The sequence below is a fragment of the Emys orbicularis genome, chromosome 3, assembly GCF_028017835.1.
Source record: "Emys orbicularis isolate rEmyOrb1 chromosome 3, rEmyOrb1.hap1, whole genome shotgun sequence".
Taxonomy (NCBI): Eukaryota; Metazoa; Chordata; order Testudines; family Emydidae; genus Emys; species Emys orbicularis.
This window is the reverse complement of record NC_088685.1, coordinates 178,357,916-178,382,314: the sequence shown is the minus strand read 5'-3', so window position 1 is coordinate 178,382,314 and position 24,399 is coordinate 178,357,916. Positions and strand designations below refer to the sequence as shown.

At 37.1% G+C, this 24,399-nt stretch overlaps 1 protein-coding gene across 1 annotated transcript in view; it reads left to right on the top strand.

Moving 5' to 3' along the window:
* LRPPRC (leucine rich pentatricopeptide repeat containing) overlaps positions 1 to 24,399 on the top strand; it is a 170,492-nt gene that overhangs the window by 141,009 nt on the left and 5,084 nt on the right. Inside the window, exons 30-36 of the mRNA XM_065401034.1 lie at positions 7,204 to 7,330; positions 10,557 to 10,645; positions 15,052 to 15,256; positions 17,668 to 17,807; positions 17,971 to 18,086; positions 21,321 to 21,395; positions 22,866 to 22,950. Coding sequence (XP_065257106.1) covers positions 7,204 to 7,330; positions 10,557 to 10,645; positions 15,052 to 15,256; positions 17,668 to 17,807; positions 17,971 to 18,086; positions 21,321 to 21,395; positions 22,866 to 22,950 — 837 coding nt within the window. The remainder of the gene's footprint in view (positions 1 to 7,203; positions 7,331 to 10,556; positions 10,646 to 15,051; positions 15,257 to 17,667; positions 17,808 to 17,970; positions 18,087 to 21,320; positions 21,396 to 22,865; positions 22,951 to 24,399) is intronic.

The following is a 24,399-nucleotide window of genomic DNA, read 5'->3' as shown; positions in this document are numbered from 1 at the left end:
CAGAGATTTAAAGAGCACAGTCTGTTTAGTTTATCCAAGAGAAGATTAAAAGGTGATATGATCACGGTGTACAAGTACCTACTTGAGGAAGAGATTTGATAGTTGACAGCTCTTCCATATAGCAGCAAAAAGCATAATGAGATGCACTGGTTTGAAGCTGAATCTAGACAAATTCAGACTAGAAAATAAGGTGCAGGTTTTTAACAGTGAGAGTAACTAGAAAAACTTTGGAAAATCTCCACCACTTAAGTCTATAAATCAATTTGAGATGTCTTTTTAAAAGATATGTTATAGTTAGGGCCCTGCCACATTCACAGTCCAGTTTGGTCAATTTCATAGTTATAGTATTTTAAAAATCATAAATTTCATGATTTCAGATATTTCACCGTGTTCTAACTATAGGGGTCCTGACCCAAAAGACGGGGCGGGGGGAGGAGTGGAGGGGTGGTGCAAGGTTATTGTAGGGTGGTCACGGTATTCCCACCCTTACTTCTGCGCTACTACTGGCGGCAGCGCTGCCTTCAGAGCTGGGTGGCCAGAGAGCAGTGGCTGCTGGCCGGGAGCCCAGGTCTGAAGGCAGCGCTGCCGCCAGCAGCCGTAAGGATAGAATGGTATGGTATTGCCACCCTTAATTCTGCACTGCTGCTGGCGGGGCACTGCCTTCAGAGCTGGGTGCCTGGACAGCAACCACCACTCTCCAGCCACCCAAGGGTGGCAATACCGCAGCCAGCGCTACAATAACCTTGCTACCCTTCCATGACCCCCTTTTCAGTCAGAACCCCAGTTTGCAAAACGCTGGTGGAGTCTCTATAGTCTAGGGTAAAAGTACACAAAAGACTAAATTTCATGGTCCGTGACGCATTTTTCACAGCTGTGAATTTGGTAGGGCCCTAGCTATAGTTCAAACAGTAATTGTGGTCTTAATGCAGAAGTTAATAGGTGAGATTGTTTGGCCTATGTTATGCTGGAAGTTGGACTAGGTTATCACAATGATCCCTTCTGGCCTGAATGTCTTTGAACCTATTTCACTGTAATGCTGCAAGATAACTTGCCACTGAAAAAAGATCACATCTATCTCTTGGCTGTAAACAAAATAAGTCCTGTAAAATCACAGATTCCTGAGTTCTTTGAAGTCTTTTTTTCTCCATTTCTCCCATTTAGTTAAAACTAAGAACACTTTTAACCTCCAACATACTGACTGTAAGTAAATCACCTTGAGCAACTGCCATTTTAATTGATGATAAACCACCCCAATTAAAACCAATGTGTGATACAAAGTTAAAACATCTCTTTTACTTTAAAGGTAGACAATATATATTCAGTTTTGTGGCATTTTAGTTAATCTGAGGCTGAGCACTCTTCTTATCTGTATCCAACAATGAATTTTAGTTTATCGGTGCAACTGAGAATGGATGTGCATTTTTGTTATAAAGCATGACGAGTGGTCATTTACACTCCAGTCCAATACCTTCCACTTCCCTAGTTCTGAGGGCATTTCTTCTACAGTACTCACTACCTGGAACACATCGTCATCATCATTATTATTTTTGTATTTACGTAAAGCTTCTAAATTCAGCATTCCCCTACGGTGCTTGTTGCTTTGCAGGATCAGGCACTTAAGGTAGGAATCAAACCTCAGTCTGCCACATCACAAACATAAAAGGCCTATCACTGGGCCTCAGAGTGGTCCAGAAGTTAGTTAGAAAGCGCTTCTAAAATATTATTAAACTTGTATCTTTTTTTTAAAGCAGAATGTTAAAACAGAAATTACCTCCATCAAAGCAGAGATCGAGCCAGTAATGAAAATTCATAGACAATTTTTAAAGATGCTGGCAAGATGAAAATGTTTGCTAAAATAATTTCAGGATGCATTTTAACCTTACTCCTAGAGAAATGTCTTTGTGTAATCTCTGATATTTTTTCTCTGACTTTCCCTTAACATTTTGAAAAAGATGTTTCAGTATGCTGGGGAGAAACATATGTCCTCTTTTCATGTAAAAGAGCTCTCTCCTTATATGAAAATAAGACATTGTTAGCTGGAGTGGGAGTAAGACGAGGGAGACACAGATTTCTCCCTCCTATCCCCATATATTAGTAGTGATATGTCATAGCATTTTAAAAAAAACAATGCTTCGCCCTCTTCCTTCTATAGAGTACTGTCTTAAGGGTAAATTGTACCCTTCTACAGAAGTACCTGACACGAGAGAGCCAAAGGAGCAGTCTCCTTATCATAATGATCTGCAGGGATGGAAATTCCTAGTCCCATGGAGGGTTCTCTCTCCCTTCCCTCCCCCCCCAACTGATCTTATACTTCCTTCTTTCCAGTATTGGTGCTGCCAATAGACAGGTATATTTCCCACCTATGCAAAAGCCCATTCTCTGCTGCAAAGCAGCATTAATTTATGCTTGGATATCTGTTTCCATATGTGGAAATGAGGAATGGAGCGAAGTATAGTTATTCCATCCCTGCCATTCCCTTCAGAGGTGTGTTTGAAGAATCCCAAGCAGTGGGGACAGTGAAACCAAACTGGCCCTCTCCTTTTCATCCTCTTCAATGCTCTTCAGGGAAAACATGCATGATACAAGGTTGTCACTCATTAAGGCAGAGGGGTGATTGGGCCTTAGCTTTTGAAGACCATTTACATTCCTTCTTTTCTTTGCCTAAACACACATGACTGGTAGTCATCTGACACAGGGACTGATTAGAAAATCGAATTGGTTGGGTGAAAGATGCCAGCTCCATTTAGTGTATAATTTGTTGGATGATTGTCTTACAAATATGTTCTCTTGGAGGTCTATGCCAGCATTAAACTGTGCATGTTGGAACTGCAGACACCTACGCCTTTTCAGTGTCTCAGAAGTGAGACAGCATACACTATAATCTGCCACAGAATTGTTTTGCTGTTACTGGAGAAACTGGTGTTAAAACACCATCAAACTCCTGGGGCCCTGATTGAGGGGTTATGCATAAGTCTGCATGTACTGTGTACGCATATGGAAGCATATATCATATATAGTATATGCACACTCATATTTTGTATACATATCACTTTAATGGTAATCTCTGTATCATGCCAGATTTAAGAGCTTCTTCAGAATGTTAATTTTCATACCAGTAAATTTGGGGGATCAAAAGGCAGGTTTGAAAATGGATGTAACTTAAAAGGATCAGGTTCTGAAAACAGAACTAATTAATTTTTCTTTGGAAAGTGTTGAGGACTAGGTAATATTGATTTAATGTCCTTGAATATCATAAATGATAGGATTGAAGTGGGGAGGGAAACAAAATTCTAAAAATTTTACACCTATTTATGAATATGGTTTGAATACCAAAGTAATTTCCTGAGTAATTTCTAAGATTTAAAGTTAAAATAAACAAAAAAACTGCACCAATTTATTACTGATAGCCCTGACACCTTGAGATTGGTAGATGATCCAGACCTGCCAGATATTAAGAATGAAAATTTTGTAGGAAAATATTTCGCTGAAACTACTGTGAAATGTGCTGCGTGCATGTGTGTTTAAAATCCTATAAAAAATAACTTGTCAACTTTATGTAAACAATGTAGTGTAATTTTGATATGAATACAATAGGATATTGTAAAAAATTTTGTATCCATGCAACTTTTTTATTAGAAGAAAGTGAACTTAATCAGTTTAGAATATTAATTATATAATTTAGATTAATTCCTTGGCAGGGTGCTGTTTTAAAAGTCCATTCTTTGAGGTTTTTTATTTATGAAAAACAATATATTCATTTTACTGACTTGATTCTGCATTGTTATAAGTTGGCCTTTTGGGTAGTGTGTGCATGTGTCCAAGCAGTGGAAATTGCTGAACAAAATGTGACTGTGTTGTGAGAATTGAGATTTTATGTTGGCAAGTTGTCACATTTCTAACAGCTCTCTCTGCTTAAAGTGGTAATACAACATGATATGATTTTTATGCCAGAAACTCTTTTGAATGCTAATATATTTGAGTACAGCTTCTCACAAAAAGATGGCAATTTGAGAAATAGTAAACTAATAATCCCTGTTTGGGGATATGGTCTCTATTTGAGAACCCTTTAGTCAGCTTCAGACATACAACTCAAGTGGAGTTGATGTAAGATAATGCCAGTTTATTTTCAAAAGGTAAGCGGTGGAGGCAGTTATGAGATATTTTGCCATTTAGGATGGAAAAAAATAAAATATTATAGCAGGGATGGCCAAACTTACTAACCCTCCAAGCTGCATAAGACAACCTTCAGAAGTTGGAGAGCCGGGATGCACTAGACAGGGCTCAGGGCTTCAGCCCTGTGGTAGGGCTAGGCATGAGACCTCCCTCCCTACTGGAAGATTGGGGCAGTAGAGGGGGGCAGGGGTGCAAGCTCCGGGCGGTGCTTACCTCAAGCAGCTCCTGGAAGCAGCAGCATGTCCCCCCTCCAGCTCCTGCGCGGCCAGGCGGCCCCACAGCATTGCAAGGTCCGCAGTTCTCGGCTAATGGGAGTTGCAGAGCCGGCACTTGCAGCGAAGGCACCGTGCCGGAGCCCCCTGACTGCCCCATGCTTAGGAGCCAGAGGAGGGACATTCCGCTGCTTCTGGGAGCCGTGCGGAGCCATGGCAGACAGAAAGCCTGCCTTAGCCCCGCTACACTGCCGACCGGACTTTTAACGGCCCGGTCAGCAGTGCTGAGTGGAGCCACTAGGGTCCCTTTTCGACCTGGCATTCTGGTTGAAAACCGGACACATGGCAACTCTACTTCAGTGGGGCCAGGAGTTTATCCATAATCTATTGCATGTACATTTAATACCTCTTGGCACCCACTTTAGGCAACAAAAGATCTTATGGTGCATCTAACATCTCATTCAAAAGGTTTGGATTTGACAATAAAAGCAAGCATATTTGCATCATATTCTTGAAATAATTAAGATTGAAGAAAAAGAGATTAAACTTTATTTTTACTCTGCTCACTTTAAATTCTTGTTTGGTATTTGAATAATGTGTACGTTGTTTGTTTGCTGACATGATTAACCTTTAAAACTCCTCTTGACACACCTTAATTTTTGTGATGAGGAAAATAGATCCTGGAGTGAGTGGTTTGTATTTATGATTTGCCATAGAAATCTTGGGAAAGTGGGGAGCATTCTTTTAGTAGTTTCCTGTTCAGAACTTTACTATGCAAAAACCCACCTGCAGTGATTGAATGAAGGAGTTTGAATTTATTTTGCCTTAAATCAAATTTAAAGATTTTGTTTTCATTACAGTGACAGACATTTATAGTTAGCAACTGTACTGTAAACACAACCATTGTACTTGATGTAGGGCAGAGGAAAAGTAGATACCCTCTTCTGGTGTGTGCCAGAGCTGCTCAATGCAAGAACGTGCTCGTAATTGTTTTCAAATGCTTGTCAGAGTTTGTTGCACTTGTGTATTGAATGATTCTTCATTATCATAAGTAAGCAACCTTATTTCATGGAATGATATTTACTGGTCTAGTGGTGATTTAGTCACTTTCACAGTTGAAAAACTTTATTGGGGGGGAAAAAAATGTCCACAAACTTTTCAGTGAAGTGAACACCTTCTGTAAATGCTAGCAATTAAATTTTGTTTGGCACATAAGTGGGCAAGAGAACTCTGTAAATCGTGACAGGAAGTCTGGCCAGTTAGATTATTTTAAAATCCTACCACATGCTACTTGACTATTTTTTCCCCTGTCCTTTTATTTGAGTATTGATCCAGAGAGTGGTGATGTAATTAAGTATTGTAATTTTAGACTTATGTCAGAACAGCACACACAGTGGCTGTTTTAATTTTTGCCATAGGTGGTTCTTTTATATCTGTGTTCATATACATGTGCTATGTAAAGTGTGTAGTATATTGTAAGAATACTGCCATATAGTTATCTAATATCTATACACAGACATTCACAATTTGTGCATACCTGTTTAAATACACACACATTCATGCTTATATGAATATATTTTGTTAAAAGTCCCAATATATACTCTTAGAGTATGTCTACACAGCAAAAATTGTGCACAGGCCAGCCTACCTGAGCTAGCCTGAATCCAACTAGCACAGGTAACAATAGCAGTGAAGTACAGTACAGCTTCAGCGTAGATAGTACAAGCCCAGCATAGGCCTTGGAGACATACTCTGCTTTCTAGCTCATTCTGAAGCCTATTGTTACCTACACTGACTAGATTCAAGGTAGCTTGGATAGGCTAGCCCATGCACAGCTTTTGCGAGTTAGACGTGCCCTTAAACTCAAGCCATCCCATGGTTCAGACAAGATGGTACAGTAACACTTGCAGTCTTGAGAATGTGTGTTGAAAATTTGTCAAGGTGTGCCCTGAAGTTTCATTTGTTCATATTGTATTTCCTTTGAGGTTAAAATTCAAATACAGATTATTTTCCCCTTCACGCCAAAGGTATGAGCCAAATGTTTACAGCTGCATAATCTTGTTTCAAAAAGTAAATGATTGAAAAGTGTGGTTATCTTCTCTGCCCCCCCCCCCCCTTTTTTTTTCTTTTTCTTTTTTTTGGTAACGTCTTTTCATACACTGACAGTTATTGTGAATGTGTGAAATAAAACTGCTAATCAGTCAAACAAATGCAGCTTAGTTTACTTGTTAAATATCTGTATATTTGTAAATTGTATGTTTTTATATAAATCTTGTCGTAGCCAAACAGTTTGATCTCCCAATACTGGAATCACTGCCTATATTTGCTGAATGCTGTTGTGATGATGCGCCAAACATTGTAACCATCTACCCCAGAATTAGGTGTTGCTTCAAAAATCATTAGTTCTCCTTTTCTCATGAACAGATGTATGGTGGTGGTTTTTATTTTAAATGAAGGGAATTCAAACACTTTTTTGGAGTTAGCTTATCTGACTCAGTGTTTGTTCGTTTTTGAGGGTGGGAAAAAATGTAACTTACCTGGATTTTAGAAGAAACAACATTTTTTTTTATATATATATATATATAATAAAAACCCTACAACTTTTGGCTCCGTGGATAGGAGCATTCATTCAAACCTGGGCAAACCAACAATTTTCTAAAATATAGCTTTAGACTAAAAGATTTAAGAAAAGGAAGAATAGATTTATGTTTAAGATGCAGTCTTTTTAAATAAAAAGAGATGTGAATGCTCTTTATATGCCACTTCAATGCAATGTGACATCTCAATTGTTTTTTGTTTTTTTTTTTTCTCTTTGTAGAGGCATACAATATTTTACTGGAAGCACAAAAGAAGGAAATTATGTTTCCTCCCTTTGCTTATTCCACTCTTATAAAAGCATTGCTGGCTGAGGATTGTCTCGAGGAAGCCATCAAAGTGAAAAACATGTAAGTTTTTGTTTGTTTGTTTTTTAAACCTGTGGCTCTGTTCTAAAACTGCACTCATAACCTTGCATGAAAATTATCGTGAGCATTCCTTAAAGGTAAAGTCCCATCTTCCTAACAAAAAGTGGGCCCCAATTGGAAACCTGATGATATAGTGAGTAATGCATTGGTCTTTCATAAATCAAATCTAAAGACGTGTGCTCGGTATCAATATATTATTCACCTTTCAAGGCTAGCTGGTCCAGGAATATGACATTAATGAATCAAGTTGTAATATGTCTTTCTATAGTGTGTATTAGTAAAATACTTGGGATTGCGTTTGGTTGGATTGGGTTTAACTTTAATGAATCATGTGGTTGTACCATGTGTTTTGACTGCTGCCTGTAAAACTTGTCCCAGGGTAATATGCCAGTGACTAGTATACTGAAATAGGGTAAAAACTTAAAGCACCTAAATCCCATTTTCAAAAGTGGCTTAGGCACTCTGGTGACTAAAAGTATAGACCAGCTCGCAATGTCACCAATGTAAATCAGTTGGGTTGTTAAACAGTCTGGCAATCTGATTATGTGATGAGATTACTATCCTTTTTACATTGGTGGTAAAAGAAGAGTTGCATAAATGGTTGAAATATTTGGACAAAAAGCTGTCATGTAGTAAGGAGAACTGATTTTAAAATTCTTTTTACTAGAAAGTGGGAAGGGAGTATCTTCATTTTAATAGGTTATGTACTGTAAATAAAACCCAACTAGTCATCAAAGGAAGATTGAGGAGAGTAGAAGTTTAAAAACAGAGTGGTACGTTATTTGGTTAAAACAAGAACAATGGAGAGAAGTGCAACATGTCTATTCAAAAGAAAATTATGAACTGGATACATATAATACCTGTATGTGATTTTAAACAATGTGTAGGTCCCCACAAAACTTAGTTTCTAGTGTTTTGTGAAAATATACTATATTGCTCCCAAATAAAATAATTTTCATGATTGTGCCTTCTTAAAAACTTCTTGGCTTTAGGGAAAATGGAAGTAGGATCTAGCCAGAAGCTCCATTCTTATTGGTCAGTCATCTAAACCTAAAATAATAAAAACTACATTGTTTGGCAGGGCAGTTCAGAAAAGCATACATTTCAGAAATATCACATGATGGCACTCTGATGAACCCATGCTGGTTAACTCTTGCTGGTTTTTCTTTACAAGATAATAGAGAGTACACTTGATATCATCAGTACTCATGACTTTATTTGACAGTACATGGGTCTTTCAATAACAAATGAATAAAATTATAAGTACTCAGACTTCAAAGACAATTTTATGGAAGCAAACTTTCTTCTAAAAATGCTTAGATAGTGTATTGGAGTAGTGAATGGAATCGAAAGTATCTGTGGTGTGAACAATTTAGAACAAGTAAATTTGTTCATGCTTGACAAATTTCTGTATTCTGGAAACTTTGTGCTACATAGGAGTCAATCTTACCAACCTCATTTACTGAGAGATTACTTCTAGAAGCCTAAATATGTGCAGTGGCCTGAAACTTACATGTCTCCTAATATTTACAGTAAAAGATATGAAAGGTAGTTTCACTTGTGTAGACTTACATGTTTTTCCTTTGTTCTCTGTTTGAAGCCAAATTTAAAATTTAAATAATATTTAGAGAATCTTATAGTGTTTGTGTTAGCAATAGTATAAGTACCATAACAAGCATTTTTTTAACCAAAAAAGACTAGTTTATTTTTAAAATTAATATCTTGCTCTCGGGTCTGGAAAGAACTAATGTTGAATTGAGATGATGGTGGAGGGAAGCAGCATTCCAGCTGAGACTCTGGAAAAGTCCAGGAGTTTTCTGATATCTTGGTCAGACCAAAGTGCTGCTGCCTTCCGATTCTAATGAATTTTAGGTATGTTTATTGCACATAGTTCAAGAGTTTTAAAATAGAAATTTAGTAGTATTGGAATGAGGGATTAGTTCTGTAATAGTGGCTAACGTCTATTTAATCACACTAAAGATTGGAAGATTGGAGAAAGTAAATCCTTTGTTATATGTAATTTACAGTCTCATGCATGAATTGTTGACTTAAGGGCTTTGACAGATGGGACAAAGGGAAAAAACCGGAACTGAGCAATGGGTGCTTAGGCAGGGATTAAGAGGATTGGTTGGAAGAGTAAGAAAATCCCGAGTCCAGTGACTGCATTTGTGAGCTCTAGAGGCTGAAAGTGACTGAGAGGATAGTCATATTGTGTACTCTATGAAGGATTTTCTTGGGATTGATGAGAATAATTTAGCAATGACCCTGCTTACCTTCCAATCCGCTCAGCTCATAAATTCAAGTAGGTAGGCTGCTCAGTTGTTTGCCACAAGATGATCAGTGAGGTTTATCTTGATTGCTGATATGGCAAATGGCAATGCCCCTTTTTTGTGTGGGGAGATTTTGTAATCTAGAAATGAACCTTTGTAAAGTTATCCTTATGTATTAAAAATGTGCCTAAATTTCATTAGAAATAGAGGCATTTTGCAAGTATAAAATAGATGTAATTGCTGGTTAGTCTACATTAAAAGCATACATATTCATTTCTTAAAAGCAGTATTATTAAAGCAAAGTTCTCTTTGCTGTAGATGTGACTTTTTTGCATTGCAAGGGACACAGAATTGATAAATGAAATTTAATTTTAACATGGCAAAGGCAGCAAATGAAGTATGTTCAGTTTTTAAAACTGTATACATCTAGATGACAGAAATTTGAAAATTAATCAACCAAATAATATGGTTTTAGTTCATAATATGCTTTAGTTTATATTTAAAATATACAGTGCTGAAAATAAATGTTTCATTTTTATTGCTGAAAGAATAGTTTTACATTTTATAATTATGGTGACTTAAAAAAAGAAGAAAAAGTATCCTGCTTAGGATACAACAGAACAATGCAGGGCATGCAGTTATTTTAGTCATCTAATATGTCAGCATTCAAGAATCTGAACCGATTGTTTAAAAAAAATCTTGTACTTTGTTTCTTTTGTTGCTCATTTCCAACTTTGTCATCTGTCAGAATGCAAAAAAAAATTATCCTTCTATAACCATTGACAGGATAACACAAAAGCTGTCTCCAGGTCGATATTTTGCAGCAATATTTTTAACATACGAACAGTAGTTTTTATAATTTCACCTTGGTGCTCAACCATTTATTATCGTATCAGAAGCATGTCAGTAATTCCTTTCTAAATGTCTGCTTCTTTTAGCGCTGAGACCCACATCAAGGGCTTCACACTGAACGCTGCTGCCAGCAGCCTCCTCATCTTAACGCAAGTTAGGCGGGATTATTTGAAAGGTATGTCACAATGCTTGACCTTTACGTCACATTAATGCCTCTGCAGATTTTTCTTGTAACGCCCTTCGAATACTTGGATAAAGGAGTCCATTTAGCAAATTACCTGCTTATCAAGAGCCTTTTGTGGTAGCTGAGAGACGTAAATTACTGTACATGCATTTATAATACAGCTTGAATATGAATGTACTTGTCATTTGACCACTTAGTCCAGTTTCCATTCCATTTAACACAAGATGGGTTTTCTTAAGATGAATCACAGCTCTTCAGACATGCAAAATTTGTGCTCCAGAACGAGAGAAAGTACAGGCTTTCAAGTGCGTTAAAATTCACAGCACAAGTCATTTTGCTTTAGAAATTAACATACTTTAGAGCATCTGAAACAATTCCCAGCAGTTGCTTCTTTCATATTGTGTTGGTTGTGTGAGATATCAGATGAGTTAAATTGAGTGTTAAATGTACATGATTGTGAACTAAATGATTATAATATTGATTTAAAAAACTAATTTAATACTTTTTAATAGTTCACAATACCAATAGTATTGAAATATACATTGTACTTTTCTTTCCTTTTTAATTTAATATTATAATAGAACAGAAATGGTGGCTGAGGGACGCACATGTGTGGGACAAGATGGTGGAAAACTGTTATGCGACTTTCAGCTCTTCAGGATCATTTGTTTTGCAGTTCTATGGCTACATCTACACTACGGGGGGGGGTCGATTTAAGATACGCAAATTCAGCTACGCGAATAGTGTAGCTGAATTCGACGTATCAGATCCGACTTACCCTGTTGTGAGGACGGCGGCAAAATCGACTGCCGCGGCTCCCAGTCGACGGCGCTTACTCCCACCTCCGCTGGTGGAGTAAGCGTGTCGATTCGGGGATCGATTGTCGCGTCCTGACGAGACGCGATAAGTCGATCCCCAAGAGATCGATTTCTACCCGCCGATTCAGGCGGGTAGTGTAGACCAGGCCTAAGTCTTTGTTTTGGTGGTATTGGGAATAATGGAAAGTGGGTGATGCATCAGGACTGAACAATGCTAGTAAAGTTAGTGCTTCCAATCTTTCTCTGAGCACTTTTGAAAAATCTGTCCCTACGAGTGTGTGTGTACATCCTCACATTAAAATTTTTATCAACGTTTTATTTACTTGGTTGCCAACCTCTTCTACTAAACTGCATTATTTGGAACTGGAAAACCCTGTTTGTGCAATATTGAGTCAGTGCAATTGCCTATACAGCATAAATATTTTCCTATTAATATATTTCCAATACTACTCTAAAACACGAGAGCAACTAAATGTAAACAAAAATATCAAAATGGGGAACAGTTTGATTTTAATCTGACAAAAGCAAGGAAATTCAGATTTGTACCTGCCATATCATCCTTAAATTAATTCACTTCACTGTGCTCTGATGTTGTACCATATATGTGTGTAGCATTGCCTGTGTTCAAATGCTTCTGCAATAAGTGAGATACATCATTTCACTGTGTTTTCTGTTGCCAGTAAACAAACATGTTTGCTTTCAAATTCCTTGGTTATTTTCCCCCTGACATGTGCGTGCAAGGACCCTAACACCAACTCCGACTCAGCATGGTCAAATGGAACTCCTTTTCTTCCCCATCTCCAATTCATCTCTTACTGTTGACAGTCCTCTATTTTTGCAGTCACACAGGCCTGCAACCTGTCGTATTTGATTTCTCTCTCCCTTCTCCTTTGTCCTCAGTCCAGCATGTTGCTAGATTTTGCAAGTTCTTTCTTTAATACTGTCACCTGATTCTTTCTTTCCTCATAACCCACTACTGAATCCTTGGCCAATACTCTGGTCATTTCTTGGTTTGACTATTGTAACTTCTTTCCCTTGTCATTCCAGATTCTCTCATTGCACCACCTCAATTCTGTCCAACATGTGCTGAAAAAATCCCTCCTCCTTGCATGCCTCACTCTCTTTGCTACTCCCTTGAGATCTGCATTTGTTTCCTGGAATGACTCCCATTATGCTTGGAATATCCTCCCTGGTCTTGTCCATTATACAATTTCTGTCCTTCAAAACTCACTGCTTTCAGTCACTGAAACCATAGCCGTAGATCTTCTTCCTTTGCCCTGATTTTGGTAACCTATAAATATAAAGAAGTGCAGCTTCCATCAACAGCAACAAAAACGGTTTCTACCCCTTTCCCTGCAGAGAAGGCCTTGAGATAGTAAACTGATAAGCTTTCCATCATAGTTATCATTTAGTATAGGTGTGCCTGAAAAATGTTTCACAGATCACCCCCAAAATGCAAAGGCTTCTTTCTATTTTTGCCCCCTCCCCTAAAGTCCTGCTTCTGACTTCCACTTTGGCCTGCTTCCTGGATGCTTCCCCCAAATTTAAATATACTAAGTAATTAAAAAAAAAAAAAAAAAAAGACTAAAAGAAGCTAATAAGATGCGTGAGTAACAGTAAGCGTATTGTGATTTTTTTCACTGTTGTAAACTTTGTTCCAAGTATCTCTTTCCAGCCTTTAACTGTCATACCTTTCTGTGTGACATGCCATGTACACTTGTTGTGCTGTATAAAAAGATTTTTATCCTTTGGAGAGCTTAACCCTTCTTAAAAGATGTATCACATATTTTTAGTAAGAACCAATTTGTATTGGATAAAAAGTTTTAGAGCTTTGTTTTGGGATTGCAGGCTGTAGAGAAAAACATGGTCAGACATGAAGGTAAACATTGGTTTATGACAAACATTCTAAAAATGTAAATTCACATTAGGAATAGTAAGAATTTTAATAGGTGTAGTACTGAGAAGGACATATCGAATGCGTTTGTTGTTGCCTTTAGTAGTTTTTTGCAATGTTGCTGGGTTTGTGTAATGTTGTATAAGACTCTTCCTATAGTGTCCTGTTCCTGAGAAGGCCAATCAAGCAACATCTGAACTGCTAACAGGCAACACTTGGGATAGGGAGGAAAATTTGAAAGTGGTGGGTAATTCACTTTAGTTTTCAGGTTATTGGAATCTTGTCCTGCATGCCTTTGCTTAAGACTGTCAAAACAAGATGGAAAACTAAACCAGGGTTGGGAGTTTCCTGTGGGTATTAGGCATTCTGTACAGTATTTTCTTGTCCTTCTATAAAAAATAATGTTTGGATTGTGGAGTGGCGGCCTGTACCTGTATAGCAGGGATTGGCAACCTTTGGCATGCAGCCCGCCAGGGTGCTTACCCTGGTGGACCGGGCCGGTTTGTTTACCTGCCGCGTCCGCAGGTTTGGCCGATCGCAGCTCCCACTAGCTGCAGTTTGCCGCTCCAGGCCAATGGGGGCGGTGGGAAGCGGCAGCCAGCACATCCCTCGGCCCGCGCCACTTCCCGCAGCCCCCATTGGCCTGGGATGGCGAACCGCGGCCAGTGGGAGCCGCGATCGGCCAAACCTGCTGACATGGCAGTAAACAAACCGGCCCAGCCCACCAGGGTGCTAAAGGTTGCCGATCCCTGCTGTATAGAGAACCTAAATGTTAACGCTACAGAGTTCAAGAATGTGTATGTGTTATGTTAGAAGTGTCATCCTTTGGTATTATAATTATTACCTTTGATTAATCCTACCTGTGCTGGTAAGCAGTGAGAGGTTTTTACAAGAGGGGTATGTCTTTCTTTTTATGCTTGCTTGTGTATAATGTAAATTGAGAACAATCGTAGTTTAGAGGAATGTTTAGTGGAGAGATTTCTTTTGTTTTTGTTGTTTTAAATTAGTGTCAGAAGAGGATTGATATTGAAGCATGTTGTTAATGTGGTTTTACTGCTTTATAGGTTGGCAAGATTGCTCTTCAATTTTCACAAATAACTGATGTCTGGTTTTTATACTTGTGTGTAAATTCATACCATGTAGTTTTATCCAATATTGTATTTTTTCTAAAGCCTATTGAAAAGAAAATTAGTGTGATTTCTGGATTCCAGCGATTTTACTCATTTGATGCACTTTATTTTAAACAAAATATCTTTGCTAGGGTATCCAATATCTCCAATGGCAAAGGCTTCATAACAAGGAAAACTGGGTTACAATCTATTTTAGAACAATAAGTTAAAAACTTCCAGGCTTCAGTGAGGAGTATAAGGGGGAAACATTCATAATATGGCTGCTTTCCTTGGGTGTGATGTGTCAAAAATATTGTTTAGGAATCCTGTCAAGGTTTTCCAGCGAACAAGGTTTGGAGGATTTTATCTTCCTGTGCCTAATTGTTAAACATGAAAAAACCCTGCTGAGACCTTCATTTAGATACTTGTTTAATATTTTATTTAATTGCGGCTGTTTTAGGGCTACTTTTGTGTATATTTGTTTGTTTTTTTTTAAATAGAACAAGTAAGGCTGCTAATAAGGTCTGCTTCTGAACTAAAATCTTAATTTTCTTTCTCCCTTTTCATCCTGACTAGATGCTATGTCTACTCTAAAAACAGTCCTTGAAAGTGACACGGTGCCTCTACCACTAGCTGTGACTCGGCTTATTCAGGCTCTGGCTATGAAAGGTGATCTGGAGAGCATATGCACAGTTGAGAAGATGGTAGAAAACCTGGCGGCCTCAATTGGTTTATCTCGCATGCTTTTTATCAATAACACTGTATTGGCTCACATCAAGAAGTAAGTACTTGCAAGATTGGTATGGCTCTTTTTGGACAAGGAGGGAAAAGTGTACTGTTGCGCCTTACTTCAGTTGTTTTCCTTCATTAAGATTGAATGGATACTAGATTTCTGGCCAAGTTGGCTGCTGTTCAGGTTTCTTTTACATGCACAGTGGAGCCTGGAGATCATTTAATGAAACATAGGGGCTGACTTGCAACTACTAGTTGGGAGAACTTTGAGTGACATAATGATGTAAAAATCTATGTACTTACCAAACCCTGCCTACCTAAATTCACCCTATAGCTTCAGCTGATTGTAATACTTCCTGTCCTCAACTGTTGTGCATATTCTAGTGCTCATTTAAGGCCTGATGCAAAGTTTTATTGAAGTCTGAATGCTGAAAATTAGGGACTTAATCAGTTACTGTTTTGCCAGAATTAGGTGTAGTGTGTGCGCAAATATAGGACTTGAAAGCTTACCAGACACCTATAGTTCTAACTGGAGAACTGAAACTACTAGCCATTCCAGAGATTGTTATGAAATGTAGAGGTTGAGTGTGCACTTTCCAAAGGTATTAGTTAAATAACTTGCCTGCCGAGTGGCTACTAATCTATTTTTCATGAACGTAAAAGCTATAAGAAGAGAATTTTTTTAAAAAATCTATTTGCCATACTACTATATGACCACAATTCCCCTTGTGTTAGGTGTCCCCTAAAGTCATCCGAATACTTTGACTCAGATTTATAGCTCCATGGTCTGGCATTTTTATTTTAACTTTCATGTTGTTTCTTTGCTCACTCATCCTCTTTATGTAACTTCAGTAGTTTCCTGTGAATTGACTTTGATTTTTTTTTTTTCTTTTAAACTTTGAGTTTCTCAAACTACCTCTGTTGGAAATAGTCCTCAGGAGTCCCGCATTCTGTTATTTTCTTATTTATTTGTAATTTTTATTTCAAACCACTCTTACCAGATAGAGCTAACTCTGTCCCTAATTCAGCAGGAGAGCTGTAGAAATATGTAAGACATAGCAGATATCTATGATTGCCTCAGGCATTCAGGCCCAGAAAAAATATCCAACTCAGGTATTTGGAACTGCAAGATGATTTAAATTGGGTGGGGAGAGCCAAGCAGGCCTGTTCCAATAGTGAGCTTAGTATGATATCTAATGGCTGAAAATAATCTTACTTTAAGGACCCAATCCTGCAAAACCTTTAAGTTTATGAGCAGTCTTTTTGTACACAAGTAATTAATTTAAAGTGATGTGAATTGATTATTTGCATAAGAAATGGGAACTCATGTGGGATCAGTCTCTTAAATAGGATTTTATACTATATTTCCATGTTCTATCCATGGAGGAGTGTCAAAACCCTGTCATGTATTTATCCTAAATTGGAGTGATTATGAGAACTAGCTAGATCAGATTATACAGAGGTACTTACTGCATAAAACAGTGTAATCAGTTTTCTTTCTCTTATCACAACTAACTTCATGTTAACATAGCAGGCTACATGCAAAGACTTCAGTTTTTCAATTGCAAAAACCCTGTGCCCTTTCCTTTTAAAAAAAATTAGTTAGCAAGTTGTGGCGTTCAGCAACAACAGACCTTTATGGATATTTAAATATCCATTATGGATCGGAAAATATGCTTTTGTGAGATGGATTTCAAACTAAGTGTTTTCAGTGGCTTATAAATGCTGAAATGTGCTGTATTTCTAATTGACCAAACATTTGTTTTGCTCAAATTAAAGAGTCCTTTAAGTACTATTATTATAATTATTTTTAGAATGGATTGAGGCAAGAGTATGGTCATTTAAACTTTTAGAACACTAAATGTAGACTTGGCATTTTATGAATACTGTACCTTATGCCCATGATTTTATTAGAGCATGCTACAGTGTACTCCTTGCTAAGTTAAAACAGACCATAGACAAAGCTGCTAAAGAAATTACATTCAATATCATTTTACATATCCAGAAAGACATCTATGAAAAATTTAGGTAAATATTAAATTAAATATTATAAAAAAATACTCTTTGAGTTTTTTGCATTAATTATTCAAATACCATCCCTTAATGTTTTATTTTTACCTTTTAGGTTTGCAGAACACCCTTTTTAAGTAGCTAACCAGCAGTCATCTTTGTTTACTACTTAAATAATAAAAAAACAAAACATGTCAGAGTTACTTTAGCGTTGTACAGGTCAAAGTTCATTCCAGAAAAAATTGTTACTGGTGATTTTATCCATTCAGCCATAAATTTGTTTCACTTTGTGTTGTTACAGTATCTGCATGAATGGAGTCATAGGTTCTTTTAACATTGCTACTGTGTGTAATATTAATGTAGAAAAATAAAACATTCATGTACCTGCTTCTTTTAGTTTGAGTATTAACGTTAGAAACTATGCCAATGCACTTTTTTTTTCCTTTTTAGCAATAACCTTGATATGGCGGTGGAATATATTGAGCCTTTGCTTATCTCTGGAATGCAAAATCCTGATTCACCAATGACAAGTATATCTTATGTGTTTAGAAAGGTGATTGAGGAAAAACTGGAACCAGCTTTGGAAAAACGTAAGTTATTTGTAGTGAAATTAAATATGCTGGTTAAATAGAAACATTATTAAACATAATTGCATATAAAATCCTGCCTTATTCAAGAAAAATCATGCCAGTAAAGTTTCTACAAGTGACTTTTAAAACGAAATATTTTCCTTACATACCTGTCATTTTGCAGTAAGTGCCATGGCAGAGCGATTGGTCAATCAATTTGGAGTTTACAAACCTGCCACAGATCTTTTCCTTCAGTATGTGAATGCAGGAAGAGTGGATGATGCCAGATTTCTACTACAGGTAATAATATACCAGGAGAGGAATAGTAGTGTTCCGAGCTTGTCATAAGTAAATTGAGAAATTATCAAATGTCGGTGTGTGTGTTAGAGTGCAGTGTACGGAGTGTGCTGATGCTAGTGCACCTAAATTACAATGTGAATTGCAGTAGCATGGCCTGGGTAGATAGTCCCAAATTATAGACTAGTAGTTTTATGGGTGCCAGCGTGGGAAAAGAATAATGGTTTGTTTTCCTCTAATGTGAAATGCCTTGAAACAAGGGAAGGAGAACTCGTATCTCACTTGAACTCCTGTCCTAGGGAAGTGGTTCTGCACGAATGCTCAGTTATATGGCAAAAGAACAATTTCCCTTTGATCTCTCTAATTTCTGTAATACTTTAAATACCATGCATCTCTATAGCTACACAGTTTGCAAACAAAAAGTGGGCAATGTTTCCTTTCTAAGTGCAGCATCTCACTTGAATACTCAAATATTCTGTATGCTTTATTCAAGGTTTATTAAGAGCTGAATTTGCTTTCTATTCACTTGTGCGTCACAGACGCATTAAATGACAAATGCAGGTCTCTGTGGCCTACAGTCTCAGTTAAATTAGCAATCTTCAGCAAATGAGACAACTGCATTCATGCCATTTTAACAGTGCTAAATATAAAGCTGAGCCAAATGCAGAAAGAACTGTGGGTGATAAGAGCTGCCACTGGCAGTATACACAAACAGGCTCAGACAGGGAGTCTCTTCCCAGCAGGTGGCAGTCAAACAATCACAGTGATCCTGCAGATTGCTGTATTTGTGTAGACTCCCTGTGTCAAATTGAGGCCTGTTACCAATTTCTGATAGTAAATAGTACTATATTCACTTAGGTTTTTACCAGCTGCTAAGTACTTTAAACAGTAAAAGGAATGGAAAACCTCCACTTCATTCATTCTCTTTTTTTTTTTTTTTTTTTTTTTTTTTTAACATTCAGGAACAGTTTATTTTATTAACAGGAATGAAGATAGTGAAATTTCATCAGTGACAGTTGCTATAGGATTAAATATTATTTTCACATTACACACTGTGGAAGCATCATTTTCTTTATTATTGTTTGCACAGATATATTGGGTATGTGGGCATTATTTTAAATGGGCATGGTCAACTTAAAAATCACATCATAAGCAAACCTATTTCTTCACTTATATTAATCATAACATCATAGATAGTTAAAATGGAAAGAATTTTAAACATCCATTTTACTTTTCACTATTTAATTATTAGCATTTCTCTTGGATTGAACAATGCAAATTAATTGTTAGTTTAACTTACAGGTTCCCACTCTGGATTGCAAATGCAGCAAGAGAGTGTTGATTTAAAAAAAAAAAAAATTTTTTTTCTTTGGAATTTTTCAGAAGTCATGGAAATACTTCCATCTGTACTTTAGGTGTAAAATCTTATTACTGCAAAATTGGAGTTCATTGTCCTGTATAATATTAGAAATAGCTTCTTGGGTAGATTTTTGGTGATGTATCACAAAATGTTGATTGTTTTAGGGTGTTGGGGGGAGGTTAAATGTGGACATTATCAGGTAGTTTAGACCTTAAATTTAGTATGTGAAAGAGAAAATTCTTTTTGGGGGTAGGGGAAATGTCAGTGGAAACCATATATATTTTTGTTTAAACACTCCCATACAATGCTGTAGCTCAAGTAGTGCACTAATATTTGGAAAGAAGAAAGTGATATTGACCAGGTTCTTTACATTATCCAAACTGTATGAAGTGCAAAAAAAAACCCAACAGCATAAATGTTGAATCCTTTTCATTATAATAATCTAAAATGATATTAGTAACACATGTGAGGACATAATTTTTAAACATGGTCTTTAAGATGTCACTGACCTCTTAAAAAAGTGTAGTTTTTATGGTGGTACAACATAAATTATATGCTGTGAGAAGCTTTTTACTGTAACTTTTACATTTACCATTTTGCAAGTGAAGGTGTTCCTCACCTTTTAAAAAAATATAAAACTTTTGAAAAAGACAGATATTTGTGTTGATATCTTAGCCTGTGAAGGGGATATGCAAGATATGCAAATATATTCCTTTTGTATACTATGTTCTATTCCTCTTAAAAGAACTGAGTTCCCAGAGTGACAGTAGGTGAGGATGGCAAGTACCAGTAGCAATAATATTGTAAGTTTCCCCACAGAATGCTTTTACACTGTCATCATAAAGCAAATATTTGACAGAACACTTGGGCTATATGGATTTCAACGTTCCATCAGTTTGCCTTTCCTTGATAGAATGAGGCGTCAAATAATAACCTTTTCACCTGGACCTTCAAGAACTTGTCAAACAATATTATATACATAGTATATTCTTAATGCAGTGGAGAATTATTTATTGTTCATACATGTCTAAAATATCAGTTTATATTATAAATTCATTTTATGTGTGTATATACACTCCCCAAAGTGTTTTTGTTCCTACTGTGAATTTTAGTATTTGTAGTATGATTTAAATGTTATAAGAAGCAATGTGTATTTTAAAATGTATAAGAATGACACTTACAATGAGCATAAACTAAAATATTGTCTTGCATATTTGATTTTACTATAGTTTCTAAGATGGGATAGACACTTGATTTATCTGGTCTGTCACATAAACTTTTTTTAAGTTTAACTTTTGTCTCTCAGGCACTGGCTGTCGGTTGCAATGAAAGCCTTTTATAAAATAGAGAGATTGAAATCAGTCCTTTTGTATGCATAAGTGTAGGTAATTATACTTTAAAGAGAACTTGCTTTGTACGTTTTAATTTTTATAAAGAAACGAGCAGTTATCTCCCTGACACCTTATTAAATGTATAATTAACCTTATGATCCCTAGCTCACTTGTGAATGCTTGGCAGTATAATTGGAGAGGAATAGTGTTTCTTTTTCCCCCCTCTTTCTTTTGCAGACCTAAGCCTCATTTCTGTGGGATGTTAAGGCATTTAATTTTTTCTCCCTTTTCTTTTAAACAAACTTCATGCTTACCATGCCACGGACAGCATTTACAAAAGCTTGGCATGGCATGCACTTGTTTTCATTTTGGGGGTATTTTTTAATTAATGGTCTTTTATTAGGCCTTACTGCTAGCTAATGATGTATTACTGTATTATTGTGAACCTTTTTAATGGGAAATGTTCACCTTAGCCGGTTTGTTTATCAAGAAGCTACACTCACTTATGCTGTTCTAATTTTAACTTTCCTTTTTTTTTTTTTAAAGAGGTGTGGTGGAATAGCTGAACAAAAGGGAATTCTGTTGGCTTTCATTGCTAAATCTTCACAAAAACCAGGACAGGTATATTTGCATGAATGTAATTAAATATATTAGCAGCATTCTTATTTAATCAGTCCTGGATAACAACTTTTGGATGAGTTTGGAATTTAGAACACTTTGTATATTGTATATTAATGTGTCGCAAGAAGGTTTGTCAGCCCAGCAAGAAAGTTGAGCCAAAGCATACTAACAAGGTTAATTACTGTGGTGTTCAAAGCTAGCTTTGATCAGACATTGCTTTTTCTTTTTCCCATCCAAAATATCAACAGTTTTAACATTAACTTCAGAGTACATCATTAATCTATAGAACTCGCATCAGGAACCCAATTTATTTTATTGTGAATACTAAATGTGCCTGGGTGTTTACAGAATACTATAATTCTGTTTCTTTTTTAGTTCAACAATTCCTCTGTTCTCAATATGTAAGAACAGAGGGGGGGAGGGATAGCTCAGTGGTTTGAGCATTGGCCTGCTAAACCCAGGGTTGTGAGTTCAATCCTTGAGGGGGCCACTTGGGGATCTGGGGCAAAATCAGTACTTGGTCCTGCTAGTGAAGGCAGGGGGCTGGACTCGATGACCTTTCAAGGTCCCTTCCAGTTCTAGGAGATGGGATATCTCCATTAATTATTATTATTAATGGGGAGTCCAAACTTCACATATTTGTATGCAACTTCCTCTTACTCAGTCCAGTATAACTGTCTGTTTTCTGTACTACAGTAAGCATGCACATATTTTCCAATGTGACAATTTGAGCTTATTTGTTAGCTGCATTGTAAGATCACAAACCAGTTAGCCAGGCCAATCACTGTATAATGAGGTTTGCATTAGAGGGCACATTTCAAATTAGGGCATATCAGTTTTATGCACATATATACATGGTTTGCATATGTGTGCAGGTTCTTGCATACACCCTGATTCTACATAATTTGAAATCCTTCCACATATTAAAAAAAGTGAGGAAAGAAACTACTTCATTGTTTTTAGATATAGATTTTATTTAATTTGTATCATTATTTTGTACTTGCAGGGCAAGAGTTTCAAAAATTAGAAACTAAAGTTAGTTTCTTAAATTCATATTTAGTTAGCTTAATTAATGGCCTGATTTAAAAAAAAAAAGGGGGGGGGGGGGAACTGACCAACAGCTTGTACTAGGGCCAATGGGAGCTGATGGTTGCTCTGCATTTTTTTGAACATGGGGGAGTGAAATCCTGGCTCCATCAAAGGCATTGGCAACAGTCCCACTGACTTGAAAAGCCTAATAATGGATTTGGGAAACTATTTTTAATATTTTGTCCCCAGTTTTTCATGCTGCATGTGAAATAATGAAAAGAAATGTGAAGATCAGCCATCAAATTGAATAGTCCAGTCCTCTTATAAATTTCATCTGAAAGACTCAGCCATAATGGAAATATAAGTGCCCAAGTTAGTATAGCCCTGTTTTTTAAGACTTATTGTAAGCACTGTTTCTGTTGTTTGTATTTAATTTCCTAGGGGCAGAAAATCAAGACGCTGCTAGATCTGGTTCCTGACTTCCCAGAAATGGAAATTGTATACTCTTACCTCCTGAAATGTCATGGTAACTTTTGAAATTGATGTTTAGTAAGGAGCATATCTTGAGGCCTTCAGAAGGGCCATGGAAGGTCTCAAAAGCAGTTGACCCAGGAAGGTTCTGCTTTGCAGGAGGTGCAGGGTGTCCCAGACATTGAGGAGAGCCACCTAGGAGGACTTCACTTCCTCCTCATGCATTGATGTGTAGTGTACCACAGTAGTTGTCACAGTGGCTGTGGCGAATGGCATGGATAGGAGAGTGGCTAGTGGATCCCTGGCCAGAACTCTTCAGGGGAAGTGGCAGATACTGCAGTAGTAGTATTTCCATGGCCTGAAAGGGAAGATAACTTTTGCCTTAACTCCAGCAACATTTTGCAACACTTAAGTGATCTCATTAGTCCTGTTGGGAACACACCGTGAACACAGTGAATATTGTTTTATATCTCTAAAACTTGTATATATGGGTGCTAAAGTCAGGCTCTTATTTTGCCACTTATTTGGATGCCTGACTGCAGCATATCCAAAGTTGAAATGCCAGGACATGCAACCCCTCTGACAGCATACAGATAGAATCTTACATGCCTCTGTGTCCTGAGCCTAGCTTATTGTGACACGGAGCTCCAGTTTTATTTAAAGAGAGATAATGTAATCTTCTCCATGAGTATACAGTAAAGCAAAAAGGAATAAACCTCTCAGCAAAATGTGTCAAAAATGCAAAATCAAAAGACAAACAACCACCATTCTCCCCACCAGAGCATAATATAATGTTGTTTAAAAAAATCAGAAAACCTTTATTGAGAGGAACTGTAGAGGTTCTCACACAATAAATATTCCACCTATCATTGCAACACTAGTAACCTCATATAATTCAAAACAATGCAGTCACTAACAAAACAAACCCCCCAATGATTCTTCAATTCAGTGGCTTCCTTCACTGTTTGGTAGACCTTATCGTATCGCCATCCAGAACTCTGCTGCTTTCTGTTCACGGAAGGTCACCTAACTCTGGCAAGACACCAATGAAAGTAAGCTCCATAAGTGAATGACCATGTACTTGAAAATTCCCCACTCTTTGTCTTATGAGGTGGTATTCCAGGAATAGACAGCAAATGTGTTTTTAACCGACCTAAACTGCTGTCACCTATACATAAGGGAAGAGCCAAAAATAACGGTCTCATAACCAGCACCATAGTTCTTGGAAACTAATGAGTAGCCACTACAGAGTTTGAAGCAAAGATGTTCTGTAACCTGCCTTGCTCTGAAGGTAGCATTCTAAACCAGCATTGTGAGGTTTTTTGGTTTTTTTAAACAACTATTCCCTGTCCCGTTTGCCCAAATAAAAATCCCATCAGATAGTGAACTTGGTACTGCTATCTGTTTGTCTTCCTTTAGAACTTCATGTAGTTGCCTAGTTCCATGTTTACCAGTTTTAGCAGATTCCTGGTACACTTCCCCATCTGATCTACTAGATATCTAT